Source organism: Giraffa tippelskirchi, chromosome 13 (genome assembly GCF_054371585.1).
Source record: "Giraffa tippelskirchi isolate mGirTip1 chromosome 13, T2T-mGirTip1v1.2.pri, whole genome shotgun sequence".
NCBI lineage: Eukaryota > Metazoa > Chordata > Mammalia > Artiodactyla > Giraffidae > Giraffa > Giraffa tippelskirchi.
Window position 1 is genome coordinate 4919591 of NC_137287.1, and position 26226 is coordinate 4945816.

The following is a 26226-nucleotide window of genomic DNA, read 5'->3' on the forward strand; positions in this document are numbered from 1 at the left end:
AAACAGCTGTTTGTTTTGTTTCCAGAGTTTCTTGAAACACAAAGATGCCAGACCTCTTCGAGACGTGCTGGCGGCCAACCCCAACCGGTTCATCACGCTACTGCTGCCTGGAGGCACCCAGACCGCAGTGCGCCCCGGCTCGCCGAGCACCAGCACCCTGCGGCTGGACCTGCAGTTCCAGGCCGTCAAGGTAGCGCGGCTCCCCGCCACACGGCCAGCATCCCGAAGGTGCCGTCAGGATGCGAGGAGAGCCCCACCGGTGTCCTCACTGTTTCCTCTTTGACAGATCATCAGCATCATAGTTAAAAACGAGGACTCCTGGCTGGCCAGTCAGCACTCCCTGGTGAGCCAGCTGAGGCGCGTGTGGGTCAGTGAAACCTTTCAAGAAAGACACCGGAAGGAGAACATGGCGGCCACCAATTGGAAGGAGCCCAAGCTGCTGGCCTACTGTCTGCTGAATTACTGCAAGTGGGTGCATCTGGGGCTCGGTGCCACGTGGGCTCTTCCCCGAGCCGTGTGTCGCGGGGGTCCCTGTGTGTGTGTAGGCATGGCCTGTAGAGGATGGGCTGTGGCTTTGAGCAGCTGGAAAGCAGGTCGGATGTCACCGGCAGGTAAGGCATTGGCTGTGGTGTCACGTGCCCTCTCATTCGAACACGCAGGAGGAATTACGGAGACATCGAGTTGCTGTTCCAGCTGCTCCGGGCCTTCACCGGTCGCTTCCTCTGCAACATGACCTTCTTAAAGGAGTACATGGAGGAGGAGATTCCCAAAAACTACAGCATTGCCCAGAAACGGGCCCTGTTTTTTCGCTTTGTGGACTTCAGTGACCCCAACTTCGGAGATGAGCTGAAAGCCAAGGTGAGTCCCTCTGGGGCTGCAGGAGAAGCCACAGTCCTAGAGCTCGTTTTCTCGGGAGCCAGGCTGCTTTGCTCACGGTCGCCTGTGTCTTTCCTGACATTGGAATAGAGGTCTGGGCTGTTTAGGAAGGAAGTTTCATTTTTGAGGAACGTGAGGCAGGTACAGCTGTGAACCAGTGCTGACAAGTGGTGTGTTAGTTCCTTTGTTTTTATAAAACAACTTGTTTGAGCTGAGAAGAGGGAACGAGTCTGCTCTTTTCCTCAAGTTGTTAACTTGCCTTTACAGTTGCCACTGGAAGGAAAGACAAGATTGCTAGCTGCACCCTTGACCGAGTTCTGACCGGATGGTGCAGCATGACCGAGCTGGTTGTTCTGCCTAGTGAGAGAGAGAGAGCTTGGCTTTGTTTTCCTTCTCCTTCATTTTAAAATTTTTTTGTAGGTTCTGCAGCATATCTTGAATCCTGCTTTCTTATACAGCTTTGAGAAGGGAGAAGGAGAGCAGCTCCTAGGACCTCCCAATCCAGAAGGCGATAACCCTGAGAGCATCACCAGTGTGTTCATTACCAAGGTGACGTCACGAACCACATACAGCATGGGAGATGTGTGTGTGTGTGTGTGTGTGTGTGTGATGGGTTCATTGAAATAAGGTGATGCCGTGAACCATGCACAGTGTGGGAGGAGGGTGTGTGTGTGTGATGGATTCATGGAAATAAGGTTATTTCCCTGCGGCTTTTATTTTTCATGATTGCATTCATTCTTTCTAGTGAACTTACTAAGGCAGCTTCACTGTAGAATCACTTAACTTTGCCACGTTAATAGATTCCAGTGAGAAGCACATGGAAAATTCACATGTCGCGGTTGTTTTACAGAAATCCCTATTGTCAGTCAGTAGAGTTTTCATGATCTATTTACAAAAGAATCTACTAAAAGCCAGTGAGAATATGAGACTGGACCCAGTTGCCACCGTGACCCTTTGCTGCCAAATTCATGAAGCACTACGGCAGTGGGATGTCTGAAGTTAATTTGGGTCTTGGCTCATGCATAGTAGTGTTTGCAGGTTGTGCCAGCAAGGCTTTGGGAATCAAGTGTTCGCTTGAGAACTTCCCATGGTGCTCTGTGGTCAGGCTGGTGCACTTCACCAGCGGATGCTGAGTTTGCCTTGAGGTGGTTGGGCTGAGTGTACACAGTTGCTAGTCGAATGCTGTGACCATGGGCCTTCACTCATCATGGGCCTTCACTTCATTCCTTGTGCGGCCCGTGAATTACCGCCCTTGGGAAGGACAGAGTAGGTTCCTCACCCCCCGGCCTGGGGTCCAGGTAAAAGGGATGCTGTTCACAGGGGCACGTGGCCAGGCTTTCCGTAGTCTTTGTTTCTTAAGACAGGCCTCCTCCTGCAGTCTTCACCCCAGCCCCATCCTCCTGAGGGAGTGAGAGCTGAGCCCAAGGAATTGTTTTTGGTCCACATACTGATACTTGCCTTGTGCTGGGCAGCTGTGGGGAGATGGAGACCCAGACTCAGGCCCTGCCACGGGCTGCCTTCCGTGAGCTGCATTCTGGAGTCAGACGCTGCCAACTCGGCACCGGTGAGGGGGTTGGGAATTAAGAGTGTGGATGAGGATCAATGGTGCGGGGCAGGCTGGTGCCCCCGAGGAAGGGCATCTGTGAAGCCGCAGATCCAAGGGAGGGAGTTGGGGGCTAAAGGCCCCCCGATGACAACACAGCTGTTGCAGAAGGCTTCCGTTGCAGGTCTGAGAGGCAGAAGGTCGTGAGGGTTCTTACTGAACGGGGTGGTCAGTCTGTGTGGCTCCATTGAGGCAGGCAGCCTTCTTCTCTGTGTATATTTCTCTTATATCCATGAAACACGTGTAAAAATCTGTCAGACCCTTGATTGTATGGAAAAGTGTAACTTTTTTTTTTAAGAATAGAGAATTTGGGGATAGGTAACATATTCTAATAATACTAAAAAACAAGTTAATAATTAATGGTTGACAAGGAAAAAAATCTCAATTACTTGGAAATTGAGAAGCTCGGTCGTGAATCCTCCTGTGTGGGAGGGCTCGGGCCCCCCCTGCCCTCTGCGTCCCAGCTTCTACGCCTGCCCCCTCTTCAACACTGAAATAAATTCAGCAAGTTTGTAATCTGTACGTAATAAAGGAAAATTGATGTGACGTCATTGAGTCCATCCCTGTAAAGCTTAATGCTATGTGTGTAGAGGGTTCATGTGTATGAATGAGTGTGTGTGCGTGTGTGTGGAGGCGTAGATTGCCAACTGACCCTTAGGGAGGTACAGAGATAGGAGAATATTATGTGTATAGAGAGCATGTGCAAAAGCGTAGACTTGCTGAGTGACCCTTGGGAGGTATGGAGGTATCAGAATGTTATGTGTATAGAGGGTGTGTGTACATGTGTGTGTGTGTGTGTGCATAAAGGTGTAGACTTGTGAGTGCCCCTGGGGGGTATGTCTAGAGAGTGTGTGTGTGTGTGTGTGTGAAGGCGCAGACTTGTGAGTGCCCCTGGGAGGTATGTGTCTAGAGTGTGTGTGTGTGTGAAGGTGTAGACTTATGAGTGCCCCTGGGAGGAATGTATATAGTGTGTGTGTGCGCGCGTGTGCATGTGTGAAGGTGTAGACTTATGAGTGCCCCTGGGAGGAATGTGTATAGTGTGTGTGTGTGCGCTTGTGTGTGTGTGCAGCTATAGACTTATGAGTGCCCCTGGGAGGAATGTGTATAGTGTGTGCGTGTGTGTGTGTGAAGGCGCAGACTCGTGAGTGCTCCCGGGAGGTATGTGTCTAGAGTGTGTGCATGCATGTGTGAAGGTGTAGACTCGTGAGTGCCCCTGGGAGGAATGTGTATAGTGTGTGTGTGTGCGTGTGTGAAGGCGCAGACTCGTGAGTGCCCTGTGAGGTAGGGGTAGCAGAACCAGCAGCGCCTCCTTGTGCCCGTGCCCGCAGGTCTTGGAGCCTGAGAAGCAGGCGGACATGCTGGACTCGCTGCGCATTTACCTGCTGCAGTTCGCCACGCTGCTGGTGGAGCATGCGCCCCACCACATCCACGACAACAACAAGAACCGCAACAGCAAGCTGCGCCGCCTCATGACCTTCGCGTGGCCCTGCCTGCTGTCCAAGGCCTGCGTGGACCCCGCCTGCAAGTACAGCGGGCACCTGCTGCTGGCCCACATCATCGCCAAGTTCGCCATCCACAAGAAGATCGTCCTGCAGGTACCGGCCCGCGCAGCCTCCCCCCGGCTCACCGCCGTCCCCAGTGCATTTAAAGATGCTGCTCTTGCCGTCATCTGTGACAGTGAATCCCCCCTATGATGCATTCTCGCCCTTCCTCCCACTCCTGCCCTGTCTGCTCCTTCCTGTCAGCCTTGCTTTTGAAACAATATGGTGTCTGCTTCGTCCACCTCCCACTCCTCTGCCTGTTGCTGAAAGCGTGTCCGTCCAGGGCCCCAGCCCACTCCTTAGCTATGGACAGACAGCAGACACTCTGGGGTCCTCATCTCCTGACCCTGTCCGGGTGGATCATCTCAAGCATGTTCCTGGAGTTGCTCAGTGGGTTTGAGCCTTGATGACAGGCAGTCTGGGTTTCTCCCGTGTATGAGTTCTGTGACTCTGACCGAGCTTGTCCCTGTCTCTGTGTCAGAGTTCAGTGTGATTCTGTGCTTGAGCACCTAGCCTGTCTGTCCCACTGAGCTACTGGTCAGGGGTGGCTCTTGTCCTGTCCTATCAGTCACCCCTGACTATTTCCTCTGACCACACCCTCCTGGGAACTTCTCTGGGCCAGAGACTCTCTGGGGGCATCTGTGACGCCCTGTCGTTCTCCCAGGCACCCAGGCTCAGCAGGTCCTACTGTTTCCAGCCTGTCCATGATCTGTGTCCCTCAACCAACTCTGCACTGGTCATGCTGGAGGAGCTGGGGCTTGCTTGTGTGTGTGTGTGTGTGTGTGTGGTTCAGTCGTGTCCGACTCTTCGCGACCCCATGAACTGTAACCTGCCAGGTTCCTGTGTCCATGGGGGTTTCCCATGGAGGAATACTGGAGTGGGTTGCCATTCCCTTCTCCAAGGGATTTTCCCAACCTGGGGATCAAACCTGGGTCTCCCACATTGCAGGCAGATTCTTTACCATCAGAGCCTAGTCCAGCACGGGCACATAGTAGCTGCTCAGAAAACAGTTCAGTCGCTCAATCATGTCCGACCCTTTGCGACCCCATGGACTGCAGCAGGCCAGGCCTCCCTGTCTGGCACCAACTCCTGGAGCTTGCTCAAACCCATGTCCATTGAGTCGGTGATGCTGTCCAGCCATCTCATCCTCTCTTGTCCCCTTCTCCCGCCTTCAGTTTCTCCCAGCATCAGGGTCGTTTCAAATGAGTCAGCTCTTCCCATCAGGTGGCCAAAGTATGGGGTTTCAGCTTCAACATCGGTCCTTCCAGTGAACACCCAAGACTGATCTCCTTTAGGATGGACTGGTTGGATCTCCTTGCAGTCCAAGGGACTCTCAAGAGTCTTCTCCAACACCACAGTTCAAAAGCATCAATTCTTCAGTGCTCATCTTTCTTTATAGTCCAACTCTCACATCCATACATGACCATTGGAAAAACCATGGCCTTGACTAGACGGACCTTTGTTGGCAAAGTAATGTCTCTGCTTTTTAATATCTAGATTGGTCATAACTTTCCTTCCAAGGAGTAAGCGTCTTTTAATTTCATGGCTGCAGTCACCATCTGCAGTGATTTTGGAGCCCAGAAAAATAAAGTCAGCAACTGTTTCCACCATTTCCCCATCTATTTGCCATGAAGTGACGGGACCGGATGCCATGATCTTAGTTTTCTGAATGTTGAGCTTTAAGCCAACTTTTTCACTCTCCTCTTTCACTTTCATCAAGAGGCTCTTTAGTTCTTCACTTTCTGCCATAAGGGTGGTGTCATCTGCATATCTGAGGTTATTGATATTTCTCCCGGCAATCTTGATTCCAGCTTGTGCTTCGTCCAGCCCAGTGTTTCTCATGATGTACTCTGCATATAAGTTAAATAAGCAGGGTGACAATATACAGCCTTGACGTACTCCTTTTCCTATTTGGAACCAGTCTGTTGTTCCATGTCCAGTTCTAACTGTTGCTTTCTGACGTGCATACAGATTCTCAAGAGGCAGGTCAGGTGGTCTGGTATACCCATCTTCAGAATTTTCCACAGTTTATTGTGATCCACACAGTCAAAGGCTTTGGCATAGTCAATAAAACAGAAGTCGATGTTTTTCTGGAACTCGTGCTTTTTCCATGATCCAGCGGATGTTGACAATTTGATCTCTGGTTCCTCTGCCTTTTCTAAAACCAGCTTGAACATCTAGAAGTTCATGGTTCACATATTATTGAAGCCTGGCTTTGAGAATTTTGAGCATTACTTTACTAGCGTGTGAGATGAGTGCAATTGTGCGGTAGTTTGAACATTCTTTGGCATTGCCTTTCTTTGGGATTGGAACGAAGACTGACCTCTTCCAAAAAACATTAGAGCAGACATTTTCATGGATCAAAACTTAATGAAAGAGAAAGTCACTACTACGTACTTTCTTAATAAGAGAGCCCCAAGGAATTGTTTAAAAATTGTTTTTGCAGAAATAACGCCTTGTTTCTGAGTGACTGTTTTCATCTTGCTTGTTAAAGCCTTCATCTTTACGTGAGAATTTCCATCCTGTCTCAGGTGTTTCACAGTCTTCTCAAGGCGCACGCAATGGAAGCGCGTGCCATTGTCAGGCAGGCGATGGCCATACTGACTCCTGCTGTGCCAGCCCGGATGGAGGACGGGCACCAGATGCTGACCCACTGGACGAGGAAGATCATCGTGGAGGAGGGGCACACGGTCCCGCAGCTGGTCCACATCCTGCATCTGATCGTGCAGCACTTCAAGGTGGGCGAAGTGCTGTGGGTGGGTGTGGAGGCCTCAGAGCAGATATTGATATATTCTCACACATTTGCTTTGAAGTTTCCCTCACCTTTCATTTTTCTGCAATAATAAGGTTGTCATCATCTTTTAGTGAAGGTATTTCTCCTCTATAGATTAGTATGAGTATGGGTGTGGCCTTACAACATGGAAATTGCTGTAGTTTGGAGGATGTGTCCTAGGTATATGCTTCTTTCTAAGACAGTTTTCTTACAAGTACACTCGATCTTTGAACAGCAAGGGTTTGCACTGTGTGGATCCACTCATGCAGACGTTTTTCAATAAACAAATACTGTAATACTACATGATCTGCGGTTGGTTGAATCATGGATACAGAGGACTGACTGTAAACTCTGTAGTCGCCATTTTCGACTTCATGGAGGGTCGGCACCCCTGACCCCTGTGTTGTTAGAGGATCAGCTGTACTCAGTTATCTGTGAATACAGGCAAGTTGTTACTTTAAGGTGGGAGGTAGTGTCATTAATTCTTGAAGAGGTCGCTGGCATCTCCTTTTCTCTAACCACATCACCTCCTTCTGGTATTTATTTATATGTAGATTGTTTCTTGTAGATTTTTAGGTGTTGGAGAAAGGATTGAATTGAAAATTTGTTCTTTCACAATCAGCTCTTTAGAATTAGGGATTTGCCTCTTGGCATGGCTAACCTGTATGACATCAAATCTGAAGTTTAATACATGTGACTAGACTTACCTACCTAATGAGAATTCAGTATTTCAGCATTTTTTAAAGGTGGTCCTTAAAAGCTAAAACATGTTTTTATATCGGAACTCAGTGGATGAAGGGGGGGTGATAAACATACTTAACAAAAGGTGTGCGGAGTTTTCTTCGGTTAAGTTGTGGTTCGGGACTCCTGGGTGGAAGGTTGGGCCACGCGTGCTGGGGCCGAGGCGGGCCGCGCGTGGGCGCCCATGTGGGCGGCCCTGGCGTGACGGCTCGTGCCCACAGGTGTACTACCCGGTCCGGCACCATCTGGTGCAGCACATGGTGAGCGCCATGCAGCGGCTGGGCTTCACGCCCAGCGTCACCATCGAGCAGAGGCGGCTGGCCGTGGACCTGTCCGAGGTCGTCATCAAGTGGGAGGTGCAGCGGCTCAAGGACCAGCAGGTAGGGCGGCAGCCCCCCCCATCGGCCCCGGCTGCGCTCCTCGCGCCCCTCCCCGGAGAGCGGCCGGCCGAGTCAAGTGTGGGTGCGTGTCTTTAAGCCCGATTCAGACATGGACCCAAACTCGAGCGGGGAAGGGGTCGCCTCCGTCTCGTCTTCCATCAAGAGAGGCCTGTCCGTGGACTCGGCGCAGGAGGTGAAGCGCTTCCGGACGGCCACGGGCGCCATCAGCGCGGTGAGAGCCCGGGCCCGGGGGCGGCGCCAGGCCACACCCCGCGAGGCCGCGCCCCCGCTCCCTGGACCTGGTTCCCTCTCGGGGGCGGCTTTGCCCGTCCGTCTTCTGGGGGTGCCCTGGGGCACGGCCAGGCCACGCTCTTGAGAACGCTCTCCTGCGTCTCCAGGTGTTTGGGCGGAGCCAGTCTCTGCCGGGCGCCGACTCCCTCCTCGCCAAGCCCATTGACAAGCAGCACACGGACACCGTGGTGAACTTCCTCATCCGTGTGGCCTGTCAGGTGAGGCACCCGCACGGCTCAGGCCAGGGCTCCTCCTGTATGCAGGCTGCCCGGTAGACTCAGTTCAACCGTCTGCGACTGTTCGGTCAGAAGAGCAATAGACGAACCAGGGCTGAGAGCTTGTCCTTAGGAGTCTGTCCCTTTCTTAGCAGGTTTCATTTGTTTAGTGACATGCTGGTATTCCTGAAATCTGCCTGTGTTTTATAATAGGATTTTGTATAACTGTTTTTTCATCAGTGATAAAATAGTGGCATATCTTATCCTATTAACAGCATGTTGGTGCTGGTCAGTGACTCTGGGTTGGATTACTTGACTTTCAGGTGACCTGTGTCATGAGGGTGTTGGGATGATCCATCCCACACAAGTAGTGGGCAGCGTTCAGTGATTCAGATGCCTTGTAACTTGCATTTGTTTACTGTTCCCGTCAGTAACATTTTCACGCCATTGTTGGGAATCAGTTTCTGAAACTTTTCATTTTTATATTTCAAAGAAACCCTTGTAAAGGAGATTTCCCTCACAAAGTAGTTTTATAGCTATTAAGAAGTAGCGTGTACTATTTCGCAACGCTATCAAGGATCTCTAAGTGCTGGAAACAAGCTACCCGACTATCAGCCGCAGCGTGCTGGGCACAGCCTTGGGGAGGCCCTGATGCCGCCCCTTCAGTTGCACAAAAGCATGCGGGTCACTGCTGACCCGCTGGGAGGGGGCGGGGTCCCAGTGGAGGCGGAAGCCGGGTGCCGGGGTGGCCGGGAGGGGTGGGCCGGGGCGGGCGAGCGGCCTGGGCCCTGTGTGCAGGGAAACTCGGGCATGACCCCAGTGAACTTCCAGGTCAACGACAACACCAGCACGGCGGGCTCTCCTGGGGAGGTGCTGTCCCGCCGGTGTGTGACCCTCCTGAAGACGGCCTTGCGCCCGGACATGTGGGCCAAGTCGGAGCTCAAGCTGCAGTGGTTCGACAAGCTGCTGATGAGTGTGGTAGGTGCGGGGGCCCTCGGGACAGGTGGGCCCCGAGCCAGCTCCCCTCCGCCGGTCGGGGCCCCTCCCTCCTGCTCTTCTGGCCGCCGGCAGAGGAGGGGAGAGAGCCGTGCTTCCCCCTCCACCCCAGGTAGAGCTAGGAGTCTTGGAAGTGGAGTAGTGCCCTTGCCTTTCACGACTCATTTCTTAAACCGACCTGTTGGCTAGCCCGGAATAAACGTGTTTAATTGACTTAGTCAATAGTCTTTAAAATTTGAGTTTCTGAATACAGATTGAATAATGAACACAGCACTGTGTAGTCGGGTAATAAGAGAGAGCCCCAGGTGCCGACCTTTTGATGGCTTTTTGGGTGTTCTTGTTCCTGTAAAAACTATAGTCCTGTGATTGCCCGGAGGTTGCAGAAGCTGCTCTCTTGCCTTATCTGTCTTGTTACCAGGACGCAGTTCAGTTTGTTTAGGTCTGTGGTGAAACCTGAAAGCTTTCAGTTTCAAGATTGTAAAACCTGCTGTAAACATCAAGATAAGTGTCGCTGCTCACGTGTTTTGAAAGGTCCCACAGGTTCCCTGTTTCAGGAGCTCTAGTAGGCCCGCTGGGTCCGCAGTGCCTGCTTTGATTCTAGCATCAGGCTTCACTGCTAGATCATCTGCAGATTTCTTTCCTCTATTTCTTTTGGAAAGGTCAAATTATTTTCCTGTCAGAATTAGTCACCGTTGACTCAAGCTCAGCCCCTTCACAGGTTCACATTTTCCAAGAGCAGTGGGTGTGCTCACACTGACTTCTGCCTTTTCCCGAGTCCACACAGGGTAGTGTACACACAGGGCACGTGTGTGTGTGAGTGTGTGTGTGAGCCACAGACACGAGTGTCCTGAAGCCAAACTTAAATGCTTACTATGGACCTTGGTGCTCTGTTTTCTATTTTATTTTTATTTTTATTTTTTTTAGTGCTGACAGTTTGTTAAGTTGATTTCACAACACAGTTTGAAGGGTACTTCCTTTTGGAAGGATGTATGTAGTTGAACTAACAACATGAAAGGAGAAAAGCAAAATTCATTTCAACAGCTGCCTTTTTAAGCCAAATACTAATGTTTTTCGTGAAATTTTTAAAGGAAGTTTGACTAAATAATTAAAGCAAATTTATTGAAAGGAAGGTTATGAAAGCCTACTGTATTCACAGAATATGGTGGCCATTTATACACCTGACGTGCTTATCCCTCGGTGGTTTTTTTTTGGTCTCACCTCCTGAGTGCTCAGTGGCGCGGGGCTCGGGTTTCGCTCGCCTCCTCCCGTCGCCGGTGTTCACGTGCTGCCTCATCCACACGTGGCCCGTGTCCCCTGTTGCAGGAGCAGCCAAACCAGGTGAACTACGGGAACATCTGCACTGGCCTGGAAGTGCTGAGCTTCCTGCTCACCGTCCTGCAGCCGCCAGCCATCCTGAGCAGCTTCAAGCCCCTGCAGCGTGGCGTGGCCGCCTGCATGACGTGCGGAAACACCAAGGTCCTGCGGGCCGTGCACAGCCTGCTCTCCCGCCTCATGAACCTCTTCCCCACCGAGCCCAGTACGTGGCCCTGGCCATCCGCGCCCCGCTCTCTCTCTTCTTTCCGCCTGGCTGGGTGGGCCTAGAGCTGGTTACTGAGGGTGCTCCTCCCTCCTCCGCTTGCCATATGAGCATTTTAGCACCCAAGCTTTTTTTTTTTCATACCACAAAACTTTCTTTTAAAAAAAAGTTGATGTAATTTCACAGTCAAAGTCTTTGCATTACATTTTTTGGTCCACTTTGGAAATACAGTTTTTCTTCATCAGCTACACATTACCGTTTCTGTAAGGTTAAAAGAAAGTTCGGTTAAAGCATCTTGGTCAAGCATTGAACAGCTGTCAAGGTAGAATTTTGGCATGTTTTCCATGTGTTTAGGGGGTTGAGTCGAGGCTCGGGGACATGAAAGGTGGTCACTGAGCTCCGTTAACTGGGAGCCACGTTTCCTGGGGTAAGGGGTGCCCATGCTAGTCACCGTGGGTCCCTGGCCTGGGGAGAGTCAGCGTCTCTCAGAGCCGGGCCGGGCCTGCCAACTGGACCCCGGCCCCACATTCTCACTTCTGTTTTAGGCACTTCCAGCGTGGCCTCCAAGTACGAGGAGCTGGAGTGCCTGTACGCGGCCGTGGGCAAGGTCATCTACGAGGGGCTCACCAACTACGAGAAGGCTGCCAGCGCCAACCCCTCCCAGCTCTTCGGTGAGTGTGTATCCCGCCTGGCACACGTGTCTCTGCTCGCTTGGACAGGCTTCCCTTCTGGGAAGGGCACAGTGTGTCGGGAGGAGCTCTGAGCCGATATGTTGTTGAGACTGTCTGCAAGTGGCCGGGTGCACACAAGGCCACGGTCCCCTGGGGTCTTGGAAATGAAAGACCCCCACCCAACTTCAGAGCTTTCTCCTGCCTCAGACCCACATGCTCCTCCCCCACCCCTAGGGTTGTTTAAAGGTCCCTGGTATAAGCTTGTATGGGACGTTTACAGCTGATTCTTGAACAGTGCGGGGCCTGGGGCGCCGACCCCATGCAGGCGAAGGTCTTCTTGTGAGCGTAGTCGGCCTCTGCATCTGTACAGGGTCTCGCAGCGTCCACCGTCTCTCGTCCACAGATTGAGCTGACTGAGGATCGTGTAGCGCTGTCGTGTATAATGTTGGAAAAAAGCCACACACGAGTGGACTCGAGCAGTTCAGACTTGTGTCAGGCTCAACAGCAACACATTTGAGATCAGTGTGTACTTTTGTCAAAAACAGCATGTTTTTGTCTATCTAGCACATTGTTCAAATGTTTTTAGGAGTAATTGACATTTTTGTGAATTACTCAAGTTTTAGGGACTCAGAAACCCCCTGGCTCTCTCTCGCCTCCAGGGACCCTGATGATCCTCAAGTCCGCCTGCAGCAACAACCCGAGCTACATCGACAGGCTGATCTCGGTCTTTATGCGCTCCCTGCAGAAGATGGTGCGTGAGCACCTGAGCCCTCAGGCCGCCTCGGGCAGCACGGAGGCAGCCTCAGGTGAGGCGCCGGGCCGGCTCTGCCTTGTGGCCGTGATGCCTAAGCAGGGCCGCCACGATTGGGCTCTGAAGCCAGCTCCACTGCCCACTGCTTTTGTGTTCATCACCATTTGCTCTTAACAGAGGGATTACTAGCGTTTCATTGACCAGCAGAGTCAAACGCTCTTTTAAAACAAACTGCTTTTAAAGTTTGTGATTGTAAGAATGAAGAGATTTTGAGGAACATTTGCCACTAGATGAGAGTTATCTAACAGTTTTGCTCTAAGCAGAGATTTCTTAGTCAGAGCCACTGTTTCTGAAGAATGAAGTCTCAGGGTCCAGACCCGAGCTGTGAGCTCTGGGACTCGGGTGACGTGTTGTGGGGGCGGGGAGCTGTGGGAGTCGCCCCTCTCGGCCCGCCGCGGCCGTGCACCTGACTTCAGGGCTTGGCGGAACCCCTGGTCCTGTCAGCTCTGTGTCCCCTGCCCTGTGAGGAGGCTCTTGTTAGGCCGCCCTGGCAAGGCGACGTGGTCAGAGCCAGGAGGCACTTCACACGCGGAGCTCTCCTTTTGCGGAGAAAGCGTTCTGGGGAGGGCGTGGGCGGGATCCTGCCGCTTGGGTGGTGCGGATAGCCGGCGTCTCTCCCGTGAGCAGGGACCAGTGAGCTGGTCATGCTGAGTCTGGAGCTGGTGAAGACGCGCCTGGCCGTGATGAGCATGGAGATGAGGAAGAACTTCATTCAGGCCATCCTGACCTCCCTCATTGAGAAATCCCCCGATGCCAAAATCCTCCGGTCCGTGGTTAAAATTGTGGAAGAATGGGTTAAAAACAATTCCCCGATGGCAGCCAATCAGGTGAGCTGGGCAGGAGCTGTGCTCTGGCCTGTGGACCTTCCCGAGTATGCAAGAGAAGATTCAGCCACCGCTTTCTAAGCTCTTCTGCAAGTTCTCAAGCAGAATATTTTTCTCTCCAGTATTTGCACTCATGGGATCTTTTTTTTAAGTTGGATGTTTCTCACTGTGCTTCACTGATTTTAAACAGAAACTTGAAATAACTGGTCGTGTAATGTGGTTTTACTTCTGTTAAAATGTTAAATGAGCCAAAAATAACAATGATGAGGGACTATTACTTGGTAACTAAGATGCTTACAAACTTCCAATTTGTTTTCTAGTTTAGTTGCTTTCTCCCCCAAGTGAGTTGTAGCCCGCCAGGAAAATTATGTTGGCACCTGTCTTGATCTTAAGCATCCAAAGAACCATTTAGAAATGACCTTATTTTACCTGACAAGACTATAGGAGCTTAAAAATCAGTTGAGCAGATGGGTAAAATACTTTTGAACATGTCCTTTCTCAAATAATTGACTCTTAAATTTGTGCAGACACCTACACTCCGGGAGAAGTCCATTTTGCTTGTGAAAATGATGACCTACATAGAAAAGCGTTTTCCAGAAGACCTTGAACTAAACGCCCAGTTTTTAGACCTTGTTAACTACGTCTACAGGTAATCACCACAGCCGAGCACTTGTCGCCATGTCGTCCCTGGTGTGCTCTCTGAGCCACTGGTGGTGTAACTTTTTAAACTTCTCGTCTATAATAAGTTTTAAATGTTCATTTACGTTGTAAGACACGTAGTGTATGTTGGCATCATTAGCGAGCCTTTGGTTCAAATGTTCCAGGGATGAGACGCTGTCGGGCAGTGAGCTGACCGCAAAGCTTGAGCCAGCCTTTCTCTCGGGGCTGCGCTGCGCCCAGCCGCTCATCAGGGCCAAGTTTTTCGAGGTTTTCGACAACTCGATGAAGCGTCGCGTCTATGAGCGCCTGCTGTACGTGACCTGCTCCCAGAACTGGGAGGCCATGGGGAACCACTTCTGGATCAAGCAGTGCATTGAGGTATGTCGGGCCCCGGAGCCGGCGTCCACACCCACGCAGAGAGGCAGACGTCCCCACGGCAGAGCTGCCGTCGTCTCTAGTAGGAAGAAGTGACTGACAGCTGGGAGGCAGAGTGGCCAGGCCAAGGCGGCCTGGCAGCCCGTGGGCTTTGACCACTTAGCTCACGGGGCCAGGGAGCTGGAGGGGAGGGCCCCCGCGAACAGTCAGGCTGTTGCGGTGGACGGCGAGTCAGATGGCCTCCGTTTCTAACTAGCCTGTGGTCAGGCGTCTGTATTCCTCATTATTTGGCTTTATTACCAGCGTACCGCACCAGGCAACCTGGGTTTCCCATAGAGAACGGGAGGTTCCCCGTGCCGTGCACACAGGCCGTTAACCACGTCTGCAGGTAGTCACCACTATCTGACATGACGTGGTTGTGAGATTCTCCTTGAGGGAAAGGAGGGAATCGTGGCCTGGGCTTTAGGGAGAGGTTTGTGCGCGTTCCCACCAGTGCTGAGCACCCATTCTCGGTGCTGTGACGGCGGCACAGTGGGCAGAGATCCCCGACTGGTTCTTCGTTCAGGAGACGATTGCTTATATCAGGTGCCAGGCTCTGGGTCAGGCGGTCGGAAAGACCCTGGAGGAGGGGCTGGCCGTTCCTCCCCTGGCCTGTGGTCTGGCCTGTCTCCAGTGCACAGCCCCACGCTTCCCTCCTTTCCCTCTCGCTCCTCACGACCACGAAGACAGGAGTGTCCTCCTAGTGTTCACCCGCCCGTCCTGCCCAGCACAGGTTTCCTGTTACTGCACAGCCGTTCTCATAGGGAACCAGATCACGTCGCTCCTTGTCTTTGTGCCCAGCACATGGTCTACCTTCTGGGGCCCGGTCTAGCTGCCCCCCCTGTCCAGCCCGCTGAGACATGGAGTCAGGGGCACCTGAGGGCGGACCGTGGAAGAGAGGCGCAGGCTCCTGTCTAGCTGGGGGCAGAGGGTAGAGCAAGCCAGGCGCTGGGGGGTCAGCAGCACATGTGTGCCGGGCGAGGTGACTCAGTCACCAGGGTCCCCATGCCTGAGCGCCAGGCGCAGGTCCCAGGCCTCTGCTCCCCTGCACCCCCAGCTCCTCCTGGCCGTGTGTGAGAAGAGCACGCCCATCGGGACCAGCTGCCAGGGCGCCACGCTGCCCTCCATCACCAACGTCATCAGCCTGGCTGACAGCCACGACCGCGCGGCCTTCGCCATGGTCACACACGTCAAGCAGGAGCCCCGGGAGCGCGAGAACAGCGAGTCCAAGGAGGAGGTAACGCCCGCACCCGCGCCGCCTCCCCAGCCAGTCTCCCAGCTCGGTGGGAGGATGCTGTATCAACCGCGGGGGTTTTAGGGCGAGAGCAACAGATCAGAAACCGTCCCCTGAAAGGTCTGAATGTGGTGCCTGTTCAGTTACTTGCTGTTTGCTTTTTTGTGTCAAGGTACAATTGACGTACATCCTGTTAGTGTCATGGGTGCCACGTGAGGATTTGGTATTTGTGTATGTTGTGAAATGATCACAGTAAGTCTGGTTAGCATCCATCACCGCACACAGTTACAGGATTTTTTCCTTGTGATGAGGACTTCTGGGATTTGCTCTCTCAGCAGCTTTCAGATACACAGTGCAGCATCAGTAACTGCAGTCCTCATGCTGTACGCTGCCCCCGTGACGAGCTGATCACCGGAAGTTGGTGCCTTTTGCGTGTCTTTGCCCGTTTCCCCCCCTCCCCGCCTTTGGCAGCCGCCCGTCTGTTCTCTGTGCTCATGAGCTTGTGTGTGTCTTTGTCTTTGTCTGACGTATTCCGCTGAGCATACTGCCCTCAGGGTCTGTCCGGGTCACAGATGGCACGATTTCAGGGTAGAATTGATGAGCATCTGGTGTTGCCGTTCAGTTTTGAGAGCAGTCACTTATCACGAGCTGGTGCTGCTGAGGACAGGGTCTTTTACTCTCTGCTGATGGTCCTCTCCAAGTCAGGAGTCGCCCACGTTGTATGCTAAAGCACCGCTCTGGGCAGTGACGCTGTCTTGAAGGAGCCGTGTCTCTAGCTGGTTCCACAGGTCACCTACTCTGACCCTTCTGGGTCTCCACCCAGTCTGGCTGGGGCAGCCCTGGAGCCCGTAACTAACCGTCAGGGCTGAGCCTCGGTCCTGATGGTTGTCAGGACTCGGTGTGGGAGTGGAGATGCCCCTCAAGACGTGGATCTGTGAACGTGTCCTTTAGGCTGTCGGCCCATGGAAGCTCAAGCTGGCGGGAGTGTTGGGTGTCAGAAGACAGCCAGTCGGTACTGGCAGAGGAAGACACCCTCTTTGCTCTGAAAGGGGTGGTCTGTACCCCTTCTTATGTGTGAGATCTCTACTTATTTCATTAACAAATAAGAATTTAAAACTTTCTTCACTTTGCACTTGCTAAGCAGGCGATCCTTTGGTGATGGGATCTTCTTTCCTTTCTGTAGTCCTCTGTGGAATGAGTGGCAGCTTTGACATGACTCAAAGGCAGCTTTGGGCTTCCCTTGTGGCTCAGTTGGTAAAGAATTTGCCTGCAATGCAGGAGACCTGGGTTCGCTCTCTGGGTTGGGAAAATCCCCTTGGAGAAGGGAAAGGCTACCCACTCGAGTATCCTGGCCTGGAGAATTCCATGGACTGTATAGTCCATGGGGTTGCAAAGTGTCGGACACGACTTCGCTTTTACTTTCACTTTTTTGATGTGACTTGTTTGCATTCTCAGTGGCACACACCAAATGTTCCATAACCTGACTTCAAGCCCAGTCTGGTGATGGGATGTTGACTGTCACTTCCCAGAAGCTTCAGACAGAAATCAGGTTCCTTCCTCTTTGGGGCCGCGTTGTGTAAAACCCTGTGCCCACAAGGTACTGTGCATTGGCCCCGATGATAGTCTTGATCCAAGTAAACAAGTCTGTGCTGCATTCTCAGGAATGGCAGACAATGATTCCTAATAGTCTGTATACTGCTTAAAGTTGTGCTTTCTTTTTTGTTTTCCTTTCTGTAATCCAAATATGACAGCAAAATGCTGACATTTTTATAGCATCACGTAAGAAAGCGCTTGATCTAGTCTAGTTTTATTTGCTTGTCTTTTATTTTAGAGCTCAGGATTATTTAAATGATCATAGACTTCCAGGAAACTGAAGTTTTACTTGGCAAAAATGTAACAAGAAGTTTATGAAAGTTGTGTTGATTTTCACTATTTGACCTTTTGGTTTTGCATGTTTCTTTTTTGTATCTTTAAGGATGTAGAGATAGATATTGAACTGGCTCCTGGAGATCAGACCAGCACGCCCAAAACCAAAGAGCTGTCTGAGAAGGACATTGGAAACCAGCTGCACATGTTAACCAACAGACATGACAAATTTCTTGATACGCTCCGGGAAGTGAAGGTCTGTGCGAATGTGGGGGGATGATTGTGGCTTTCCTCTCCCCACCTCCCGGAAATATTTTGAACAATCCATGAACCCACGGACTCCCCCATTCGTAGCTCGAGGTGAGCATTTCTGTGGGCAGGTCCGTGGCCATTGAGAGCTTTGGCCTCTCTTATGTTAACGTGGAGCCAGGAGCCGCCTGCCGGCCTGCGCGGCGGGCGGGGAGCAGCCGTGTGAGGGCAGCCTGGCTAGTTTCATCACGGCCGTCCACACAGGGCAGCCTGAGTAGCAGACAGGAGCATTCTTCACTTGAATGTTTTCTCCCCCTTTCTGTGGAATGTTTGTATCCTGGGCTTGTGCATTTTTGACAGGGGTGTGGTTTGGGGTTAGCTCCCTTCTTGGTCTGCTCTTGGGTGAAAGGGACAGCATGATCGTGACGCACGTGTCTCTGTCTCAGCCGCAGGGCCCACCGTGGGCTGGCAGGCATGTGCCCTAGCCCCTCCGTGCTGGCTATGCGTTGCTATGTGGGGAGGTGGGCTTCAAGCTGCCAGAAACCTGACTATGAGAAATTCACACCTTAGAGACAGCGGGGCTGTGGGCAGAGGCAGCCACGTTTGTGGAGTTGATGTGCCCATTGGGTCCCCGGTTTCCAACTCTGGCCCCAGTTGGGAGTTCTGATCCAGTCCTGTCCATTCCGGTTGCTTCTCCATCTGCCCACCGTTCACTGCAGAGACTCCGACCTTTCATGGTTCCTGATTTCTTCTTCAGAATTTCACCTGTTGGCAAATAACATAGATCCTATGCGTATAGTTCTCCTGTTTCCCCTTGGTATCTTCAGCAGCCTCTGCCTTGATGGCATCTGTGTGTCTCTTGCTTGCACTTTCAGGGACAGTGTGATGGTTGTACTTCTCGAATGTGAAATCAGTAATGTTAGGAGGTGCCCTGGGAAGTTTGAAATGTAGGCATGTCACTGAGCCCCTTCCCTGCGTCCATGCTAGCTGCTCAGCACAGCGGGGGGGGGGGGGAGTCTGTGGTGCTCAGAGCTCGTGTTTCACTTCGGCACAACATCTGTTCAGGCTCTGAACGTTGGGCAGTGGAGCAGCGTCGGGTAGAGTGGGGGTCCTGCTTCCTGGGCAGGCAGCTCGGGCAGCACCCGCGTGGCGGGGGCCTGGCACCAGACGGGTTTCTCCCCCTGCAGACGGGAGCCCTGCTCGGTGCCTTTGTCCAGCTCTGCCACATCTCCACCACGCTGGCCGAGAAGACGTGGGTCCAGCTCTTCCCCAGGCTGTGGAAAATCCTGTCTGACAGACAGCAGCATGTGAGTCTGTGTGTTTTTTTTAACTCCTCTTTGGAAAAATGCAGTTTTAGCTTTTGAGGAGTGTTTGTGAAAAACTCTTGATGAAGTTTCAAAGGCTGGGGAAACTAGTGTTATCCAAGCATGAGTTATCACACACATGCCAGATGCCGGAGAAAGCGCAAAGGTGGGCTGGTTCTCGCACGAGGCCCTGGCCAACCCCACCCCGCGCTTGGGTTTCAGGCTCTGGCAGGCGAGATCAGCCCGTTCCTGTGCAGCGGCAGCCACCAGGTACAGCGGGACTGCCAGCCCAGCGCCCTCAACTGCTTCGTGGAGGCCATGTCCCAGTGTGTCCCGCCCATCCCCATCCGGCCCTGCGTCCTCAAGTACCTGGGCAAGACCCACAACCTCTGGTTCCGCTCCACCTTGATGCTGGAGCACCAGGCCTTCGAGAAGGGGCTGAGCCTGCAGATCAAGCCCAAGCAGACAGCCGAGTTCTATGAGCAGGAGAGCATCACTCCACCCCAGCAGGTGAGGCCTGATGAGCATCTCCCCAGTGGTGATAGATTAGGGGCCATGAAGTCGCTCTGTCAGAGAGACAAGGTATTCCTCCCCGAGTGCTCAGAGACCATGTTCTGTTCCAGGAGATCCTGGACTCCCTTGCGGAGCTCTACTCTCTGCTTCAGGAGGAGGACATGTGGGCGGGCTTGTGGCAGAAGCGCTGCAAGTACTCGGAGACGGCCACGGCCATTGCCTACGAGCAGCACGGCTTCTTCGAGCAGGTAGCACCGCCAGGGAACCTCCAGGCCTTGTGGGCGGTGGGAGGCGCTTGCAGAGATTCCGTGGTATCGTGGCCTCAAGGCAGTTCCCGTCTAAAGAAGAAGTTTCCTGATTTCTTGGAGGCATGTATTTATCCACATACAGGCTCTTGGATTAAAGTCTCAGTTTTAGAGACATGAACGTTGAAGCTCAGTTGTAAGTTCTTTACTGTCAGTGTAGCCAGTGTGGATGCTTTCCATCTGCAGTCCTCGGTCCCATTGGGATTGGTAGGTAGGTTGTATTCAGCGTGAGAGTTTAGTCCCCCTGCCTGTCCTTGCTCGGTAGGGGGGTCGCTGAGCAGGAATGGCTGCAGCCCCGGGTAGGACGCCGAGCCACAGAAATTCCAGAAGCAGAGGCATGGCTGTGGCCCTGCTGCCATCACTGACGGGTGGAGACCTGCGCGGAGTCCTGCTGCTTCTGTTCAGGGCGGGGGCTCAGGCACCAGCTTGTCCACTCTCGTTCTCTGAGTGGAGATGCTGAGAGCCTGAAACGGCCCCGGGTCTGTGGTCCGGCTTGCCCTAAGGAACTGAGGACTGGTTGTGCAGAAGCTGCTAGTTGAGCAGCAGTTTGAAAGCGTTATTAACTTTTACAGGCGCAAGAGTCGTATGAAAAGGCGATGGATAAAGCCAAGAAGGAGCACGAGAGGGGCAGCGCCTCCCCTGCCATCTTCCCCGAGTACCAGCTGTGGGAGGACCACTGGGTCCGGTGAGCCAGGCGGGGCGCGGTCAGGGGTCAGAGGGGGGCCCCTGCCATCTTCCCGGAGTACCAGCTGTGGGAGGACCACTGGGTCCGGTGAGCTGGGCGGGGCACGGTCAGGGGTCAGAGGGGGGCCCCTGCCATCTTCCCCGAGTACCAGCTGTGGGAGGACCACTGGGTCTGGTGAGCCTGGCAGGGCGTGGTCAGGGGTCAGAGGGGGGCCCATGGAAAGTCTGACATTTCCCCCGACAAGGATTTTTAGAAAGGGGTCTTGCTGCTTTCTTTACGGCCCCACAAAGTGAAGTACAAACAAAAATCGACAGACAGCTGTTAAAGCCTCAAGTACTTGAGTCCTGCCTCCGCTGGCGTGGAGCTCAGCTCTGCTGTGGGGGGTGGTTCTTGCTGCTCCGGGGGGGCCCCTGGTTCAGTGCCCTGGGTACTGCAGCACTCCGAAGAAGCTCACCCTTCTCTGGCGGGGAGAAACATTCTTTCCTTCCTGTGGAATGGAAGGGGCTTAAAATCACTGAGCTCGGGCCGATCCTTGGTCTCTAGGTGTTCCAAGGAGCTGAACCAGTGGGAAGCCTTGACGGAGTACGGCCAGTCCAAAGGTCACATCAACCCTTACCTGGTCCTGGAGTGTGCTTGGCGGGTGTCCAACTGGACTGCCATGAAGGAGGCGCTGGTGCAGGTGAGGACTGAACCCGCCCCCCACCGTGACCTGTCCACGCTCAGGGTACACTCTCTGCAGGCACGGGGGACCCTTTCTCCAAAGCCCCAAGTCTCTGGGGGTCTCCTTCACGTGCATCCTGCAGGGCACCTTGGCAGATGGAGGGTAGCTCCTGGGAAGTAAGAGTTACTTCTGGTTTTCACGAACATCTTTCCTGAATCGGAGTTAAATGATAACTCAGTTTTAGTTCATCCTTCAGTTACAGTAAGTGTCAGGTGTGGGGACCCCGGACTCGACGAGGAACAGAGGCCGTTTTACTGGTGGATTTGGTCGGCGGAGGCGCTGCAGGCGCAAGTGTAGTGCAGGGCTGGGCTGTCAGTAAGATTGTTGCATGAAAGCAGCGTCATGTTCAAAGCGTAGCTTGTGTTACGGAAGTGGTAACGGTGTCGTGTAAGTGAAGTCGAGTCCTTAACTTGGTGGAGCTGCACGTTTCTCAGAAGTTAAACTCCATCCGGAGGAGTTCAGGGCGAGACAGGAGAGTGGGCACCGAGGTGCGGGTCTTTCTTGCCCTGGGAGCCTCTGTCGGGGCGTCAGCAGCCGGGGTTGACGGCCCAGCTCTGCCGCCCGAGCCCATGTCCCCACCAGCGCCTCGGCCCCTGCTGACGCAGCCGTGCTTGTGGCTCGCTTTTTTCCCTTCTGTGTCTCTCCCCTGGCGCCCCTTTGCTGCTCAAGTTTTCACCTTTGCTCTGTGGTGTCCGTGTCACAGGGCTTAGGGGTTTGTACTGCGGTCCTGCTCTCACCTTCCCCCTTTGCCTGGTAAAGGCGTATTTACAGTCACACCAGTGATTTTCCTTTCTTGATGTGTAGGCTCAAAGCACATGGAGGTTACAGGCCACTGTGTTTGAAAGGATTGACTTAAAACTTTACCTGTCCTGTGGCTCCTGTGCTTATTTCACCACTGCTGCTGCTTTTGAACAAAATGCGAAAGGTGGAAGAACTGAAATAGTTACAAACCATTAACTACAGGGAGGTTATAGAGCCCAGGGTCTGGACTTTCAGGTTGGGATCAGGGAAATGGCTCCTCTGATGCAGGAAGTTTGTGTTACTTGAGAAGTAAACCAGTCACTATGTATGTAAACAAAAATAGTTTACTGACAGGTTGCATTTACCATTGGTTGGTCTTTTTTTTTTTTTAATTTATTTTTAACGTCTTTTCTTTCTTCTGATAAATATTCTACTTTATTTTATATCAATATAAAAATATTGATAGCTCACTGTAATGTTTCTTTTTCTCCTTTCCGAGGTCTCACTTGGCAGGATATGTATAGTATCATACTGACCATAAGTCTGACAGATGAGTTTCTTCTTTTACAATTTCTTAATTATTTTCCCCTAGTTTTAAGGCACTTACTGATTGGAAAAACCTCAAAGTATATTAATGAGCACTATGGGTAATCTGCAGTAAGTTAATTTCAAATGTTTTTGATAGTACTAAATTATTTACTCATTTACCAGTACTTCAAAAAAATCTTTCTCTTCTTGTGTCTTGTGATTATGGGGCTGCTTAAAGTATTACATTTCTTGGTTTGATTTAATAAATGAGGTAATATTTTCCAGCAGAGGAAAAATGAGATGCTTTTGTTCTTAATGTTCCAGAGAGTAGGTTTGATTGAACAAGTCCTGTCTTAACTAGTGTTTAAGTCCAGAAAATGTGAGACGGTAGGTTGTGATTATAAAGGATCCTGTAGGAAGCAGTTGGGTTCCCAAGTTTGCCTCCCTGAGTTTCTTCACGATTGGGTCACTGAGAACCAAGGGGGCCACGGACATGACTGTGCGCTGAGGTCAGATGTCGGCAGACAAGACCGGTGTCGGGTCAGCACGTCGCTATCACCATCACTGCTCTCCCCTCCGGACTGAGCCACGCGGCTCTGACGTGTGTCATCTCCGCTGTTTCTTCCAGAGGTGCTTCCGAATGAACGCCTTACTGATCTTGTTACAGCAACTCCTGTAAAATTCTTTGAAGAATATGTCTGTTCCTTCATCTTCTTATATACAAAGAGATTATTTTTGAAAAGACTTTAATTTTTTTATTTATAGTTTTTAAAATGCTCCATCAAAGGCTGATAAGATGCGATGAGTTCTAACGCCTTCTTTAGAAGGGGGTGAGCAAGCGTAGGGGCTTTCCAGGGCACACCGGGAGTCTCCGCCTGGGCTTAGGGGGCAAATGTGATGCTCTGGGCTCCTGCTTCATCAGTAGAACTGATAATCAGGATACGAGGGAGATCTGGGGAACATTTTACAGTGGATACTAAATGTGGACTTAAATGACAGTAACGTTTGTGACTGTTCACTCATATTCTTAGAAACCTGAATCGCTGCCTTCTGCTTCCGTATATAATGTGGAGCAAGTTAGACTGATTTCTCAGGATAACAGTGTGAGTTGGAGACAATTCAGAATTATACTGATGCTTACGAGAGTGGAGATGAGCACATATTTAAGCCTTTTGAAATTCCCTGGCTGACTTGGTAGGTTGTTCACCTGGTCTGTCGTAACAGAGTCTTATCAGTTTCCCCTTTTTAGAACTACAAGTGATGTTAAAGCAAGGAGCCTGTGGCAAGGCTTCGGAGCCAGAGAGATTGGCCACGCTTTGGTGTTTGGGAAAGGAGAGTGTTCAGAAAAATATATAATGCATGGCTTCTCCAGAGAAAATGAGTGTCTGTTTGTAGCTTAATTGCTCTTTACTGCTTTGCATAACTGGCTACCAAAAAGTTGGCTTTTTGACTCTGCATTGAGAGGACGTATACCTACTGCCTCCATGTGATGCTCTTCCCCCCCAGGTAGAGGTGAGCTGTCCGAAGGAGATGGCCTGGAAGGTCAACATGTACCGCGGGTACCTGGCTATCTGCCACCCCGAGGAGCAGCAGCTGAGCTTCATCGAGCGCCTGGTGGAGATGGCCAGCAGCCTGGCCATCCGCGAGTGGCGGCGGCTGCCCCACGTGGTGTCCCACGTGCACACGCCTCTGCTCCAGGTGCGACCCTTCTCTGGGGGGGGGAATCCCTTCTCCAGGGGGTCCCTCCCGGCAGAGCTCCTCCAGTCCAGGCTGAGGGCTGTGAGCAGAGCCGCAGGGCAGAGGAAACTCCTTCCCCTCGTCCTTCCCCCCACTGCACCCGGGCTCCGCGAGAGGACGGCCAGAGGCAGAGGGGGAGGACCGAAATGTGGCTTCTTGTGACCTCCCGCACTCTTGCTTGAGGAGTGTTCTCTGGTGCCCCCCGTGTCACCCTCAGCGTGATGCCACTCTTCAGTCTGCGCGGCTGTCTCCCGCTGAGACTCCGAGGCTGCCGTTGAACAGCCTGCACCTTGGCTTCGTCCTTTGTGTCATCCTCACTATTTCTGACTCGTTCAGCCACACAGGCCACCAGTCGGTGACTCTCCCCACAGCCCCTTGCGCACACTGCCCCCTCCGTGGAAATTCCTTCGTCCCATCCTCCCAGCCCGTGTGTGTGTGCACACGCACGTACACATACACTCACATACACACACATGTGCACACATGCAGGGCCACGCCAGCTCCCCACCTCTTTCATCTGGAGCCTGGCGCAGAGCAGCTCCCAGTGTGGCTGAATGAGGGGAGACTATAGGCTGCCGTTTGAACAGTAGTTCACATTCTCACACTGTTTTCCTTTGGAAAGAGTAGTCCTGAGACTTAAAACTGCTACATTGATTTTTATACTGTAGTTTTTTAATAGGTTTTTAAAATTATGTAGTTATTTATTAATATACTTAGATTATCTTGTCTTCATCATAGTGAACCAGAAGTTCATCGAAGCAGTTTTATCTTGTTTTGATATTTTCCTTTTTTGTATCTATTATTTTGTGCTTGAAAGCAGTATATGTTTAGTAGAAACCACACTTCAAGTGCTGAATTTTTATATTTTTCTGGACCAACATATGTGTACACCCAGCTCTCGTGCTGGGTGGTGGCACCGAGCTTCAGCGCCTGGTCAGCCGGGAGATCCTGACGGCAGACAGCCGCCTGCTGACGGCCATTCTGCTTTTCACTTTCATTATAAGAGAGAATCAGCACTTCATTATTAAACAGGCCTTGCGTCAGGTAGTGTGAGTGTTCTGGGCATGTTCAGGTCGGCTAAGCTAGGATGTCTGGTAGGTTCGGTGTGTTAAACGCATCCTCACCTTCAGATGTTTTCAACTTAGGATGAGTTTGTTGGGACATGACACCACGGTAAGTTGAGGAAGATCAGTGCTAAAAACTGCTGAGCCGTACACTTGAAAGGGTGCTTTCAATGATTTAATTATACTTCGGTAAAGCTGTTACAAAACAAATACCCCATAGTTCAATTTTCAGTAAGCTTTTGATGAGAGGAAAGATTAGATTAAGGTTTCAGAAATCTGAGTGTAATGAACTAAACTTGAAGTATAGATAGAAATGGAAAGTGTGAATTCTTGTAGCCAAATTTTAAAATTAAGAGCCAACAAAAGGATACTGTGTACTGAACTTGGTGCTGTGTTTAGGGGTTCAGACAATTCAGAGAGTTTGAAAACATTTCTCCTTGAAGAGTTAGGCTGGAGAGAGGACATATCCGTACGAAGCCAAATTTTAAACAGGGGCATCTGTGACTCGGTGCCATGTGAAAACAAACACAGATAAACCCGGGATTCAGAGAAGGGAAGAATCCCTATGGGGAATGGAGGGCGAAATTTGATAGGCAGCGTGGGAAAAGGCTCAGAGCTGCGCCCCAGCCTCCACCCCCAGCCGAGAGGGGCTCCAGAGGGCGCCGCACGTTTGCAGCCAGCAGCTCGTGTTGGGTGTAAAGGAGGGGCACCTGGACAGGTGGGTAGGCAGGTGGTGAGAGTGCACGCGTCAGCCGGGAGGGAGCATCAGAGCCGGGTTCAGATGGTGACGGGAATGCTTGAGGGCAGGGGGCGTTGTCGAAGACCTACTGAGAGCCACACCCAGCGGGGGGCAGAGGGAGGGGAATGGGATAGTTGTGGGGGCGGGGTGGGAGGCAGCGTGGACCCTGCTGTTCTCCAGGCACCCGTGTCACGGCAGCCGCAGGCA

The 26226-nt window shown here is 52.0% G+C and overlaps 1 protein-coding gene across 4 annotated transcripts in view; it reads left to right on the forward strand.

Annotated features, from left to right (window-relative positions):
• The window catches only part of TRRAP (transformation/transcription domain associated protein), a 92044-nt gene that overhangs the window by 45704 nt on the left and 20114 nt on the right, over positions 1-26226 (forward strand). For all 4 annotated transcript variants that reach the window (XM_081555720.1, XM_081555721.1, XM_081555723.1 and 1 more), the window contains 24 exons: positions 26-190; positions 287-468; positions 660-858; positions 1297-1425; positions 3808-4074; positions 6552-6758; positions 7756-7914; positions 8012-8146; positions 8313-8423; positions 9252-9398; positions 10740-10953; positions 11499-11624; positions 12284-12430; positions 13063-13262; positions 13787-13908; positions 14084-14297; positions 15391-15570; positions 17543-17689; positions 18870-18989; positions 19209-19496; positions 19610-19747; positions 20377-20489; positions 21033-21168; positions 23986-24177. In XM_081555720.1, the coding sequence (XP_081411846.1) occupies positions 26-190; positions 287-468; positions 660-858; positions 1297-1425; positions 3808-4074; positions 6552-6758; positions 7756-7914; positions 8012-8146; positions 8313-8423; positions 9252-9398; positions 10740-10953; positions 11499-11624; positions 12284-12430; positions 13063-13262; positions 13787-13908; positions 14084-14297; positions 15391-15570; positions 17543-17689; positions 18870-18989; positions 19209-19496; positions 19610-19747; positions 20377-20489; positions 21033-21168; positions 23986-24177 (4038 nt within the window). The remainder of the gene's footprint in view (positions 1-25; positions 191-286; positions 469-659; positions 859-1296; positions 1426-3807; positions 4075-6551; positions 6759-7755; positions 7915-8011; positions 8147-8312; positions 8424-9251; positions 9399-10739; positions 10954-11498; positions 11625-12283; positions 12431-13062; positions 13263-13786; positions 13909-14083; positions 14298-15390; positions 15571-17542; positions 17690-18869; positions 18990-19208; positions 19497-19609; positions 19748-20376; positions 20490-21032; positions 21169-23985; positions 24178-26226) is intronic.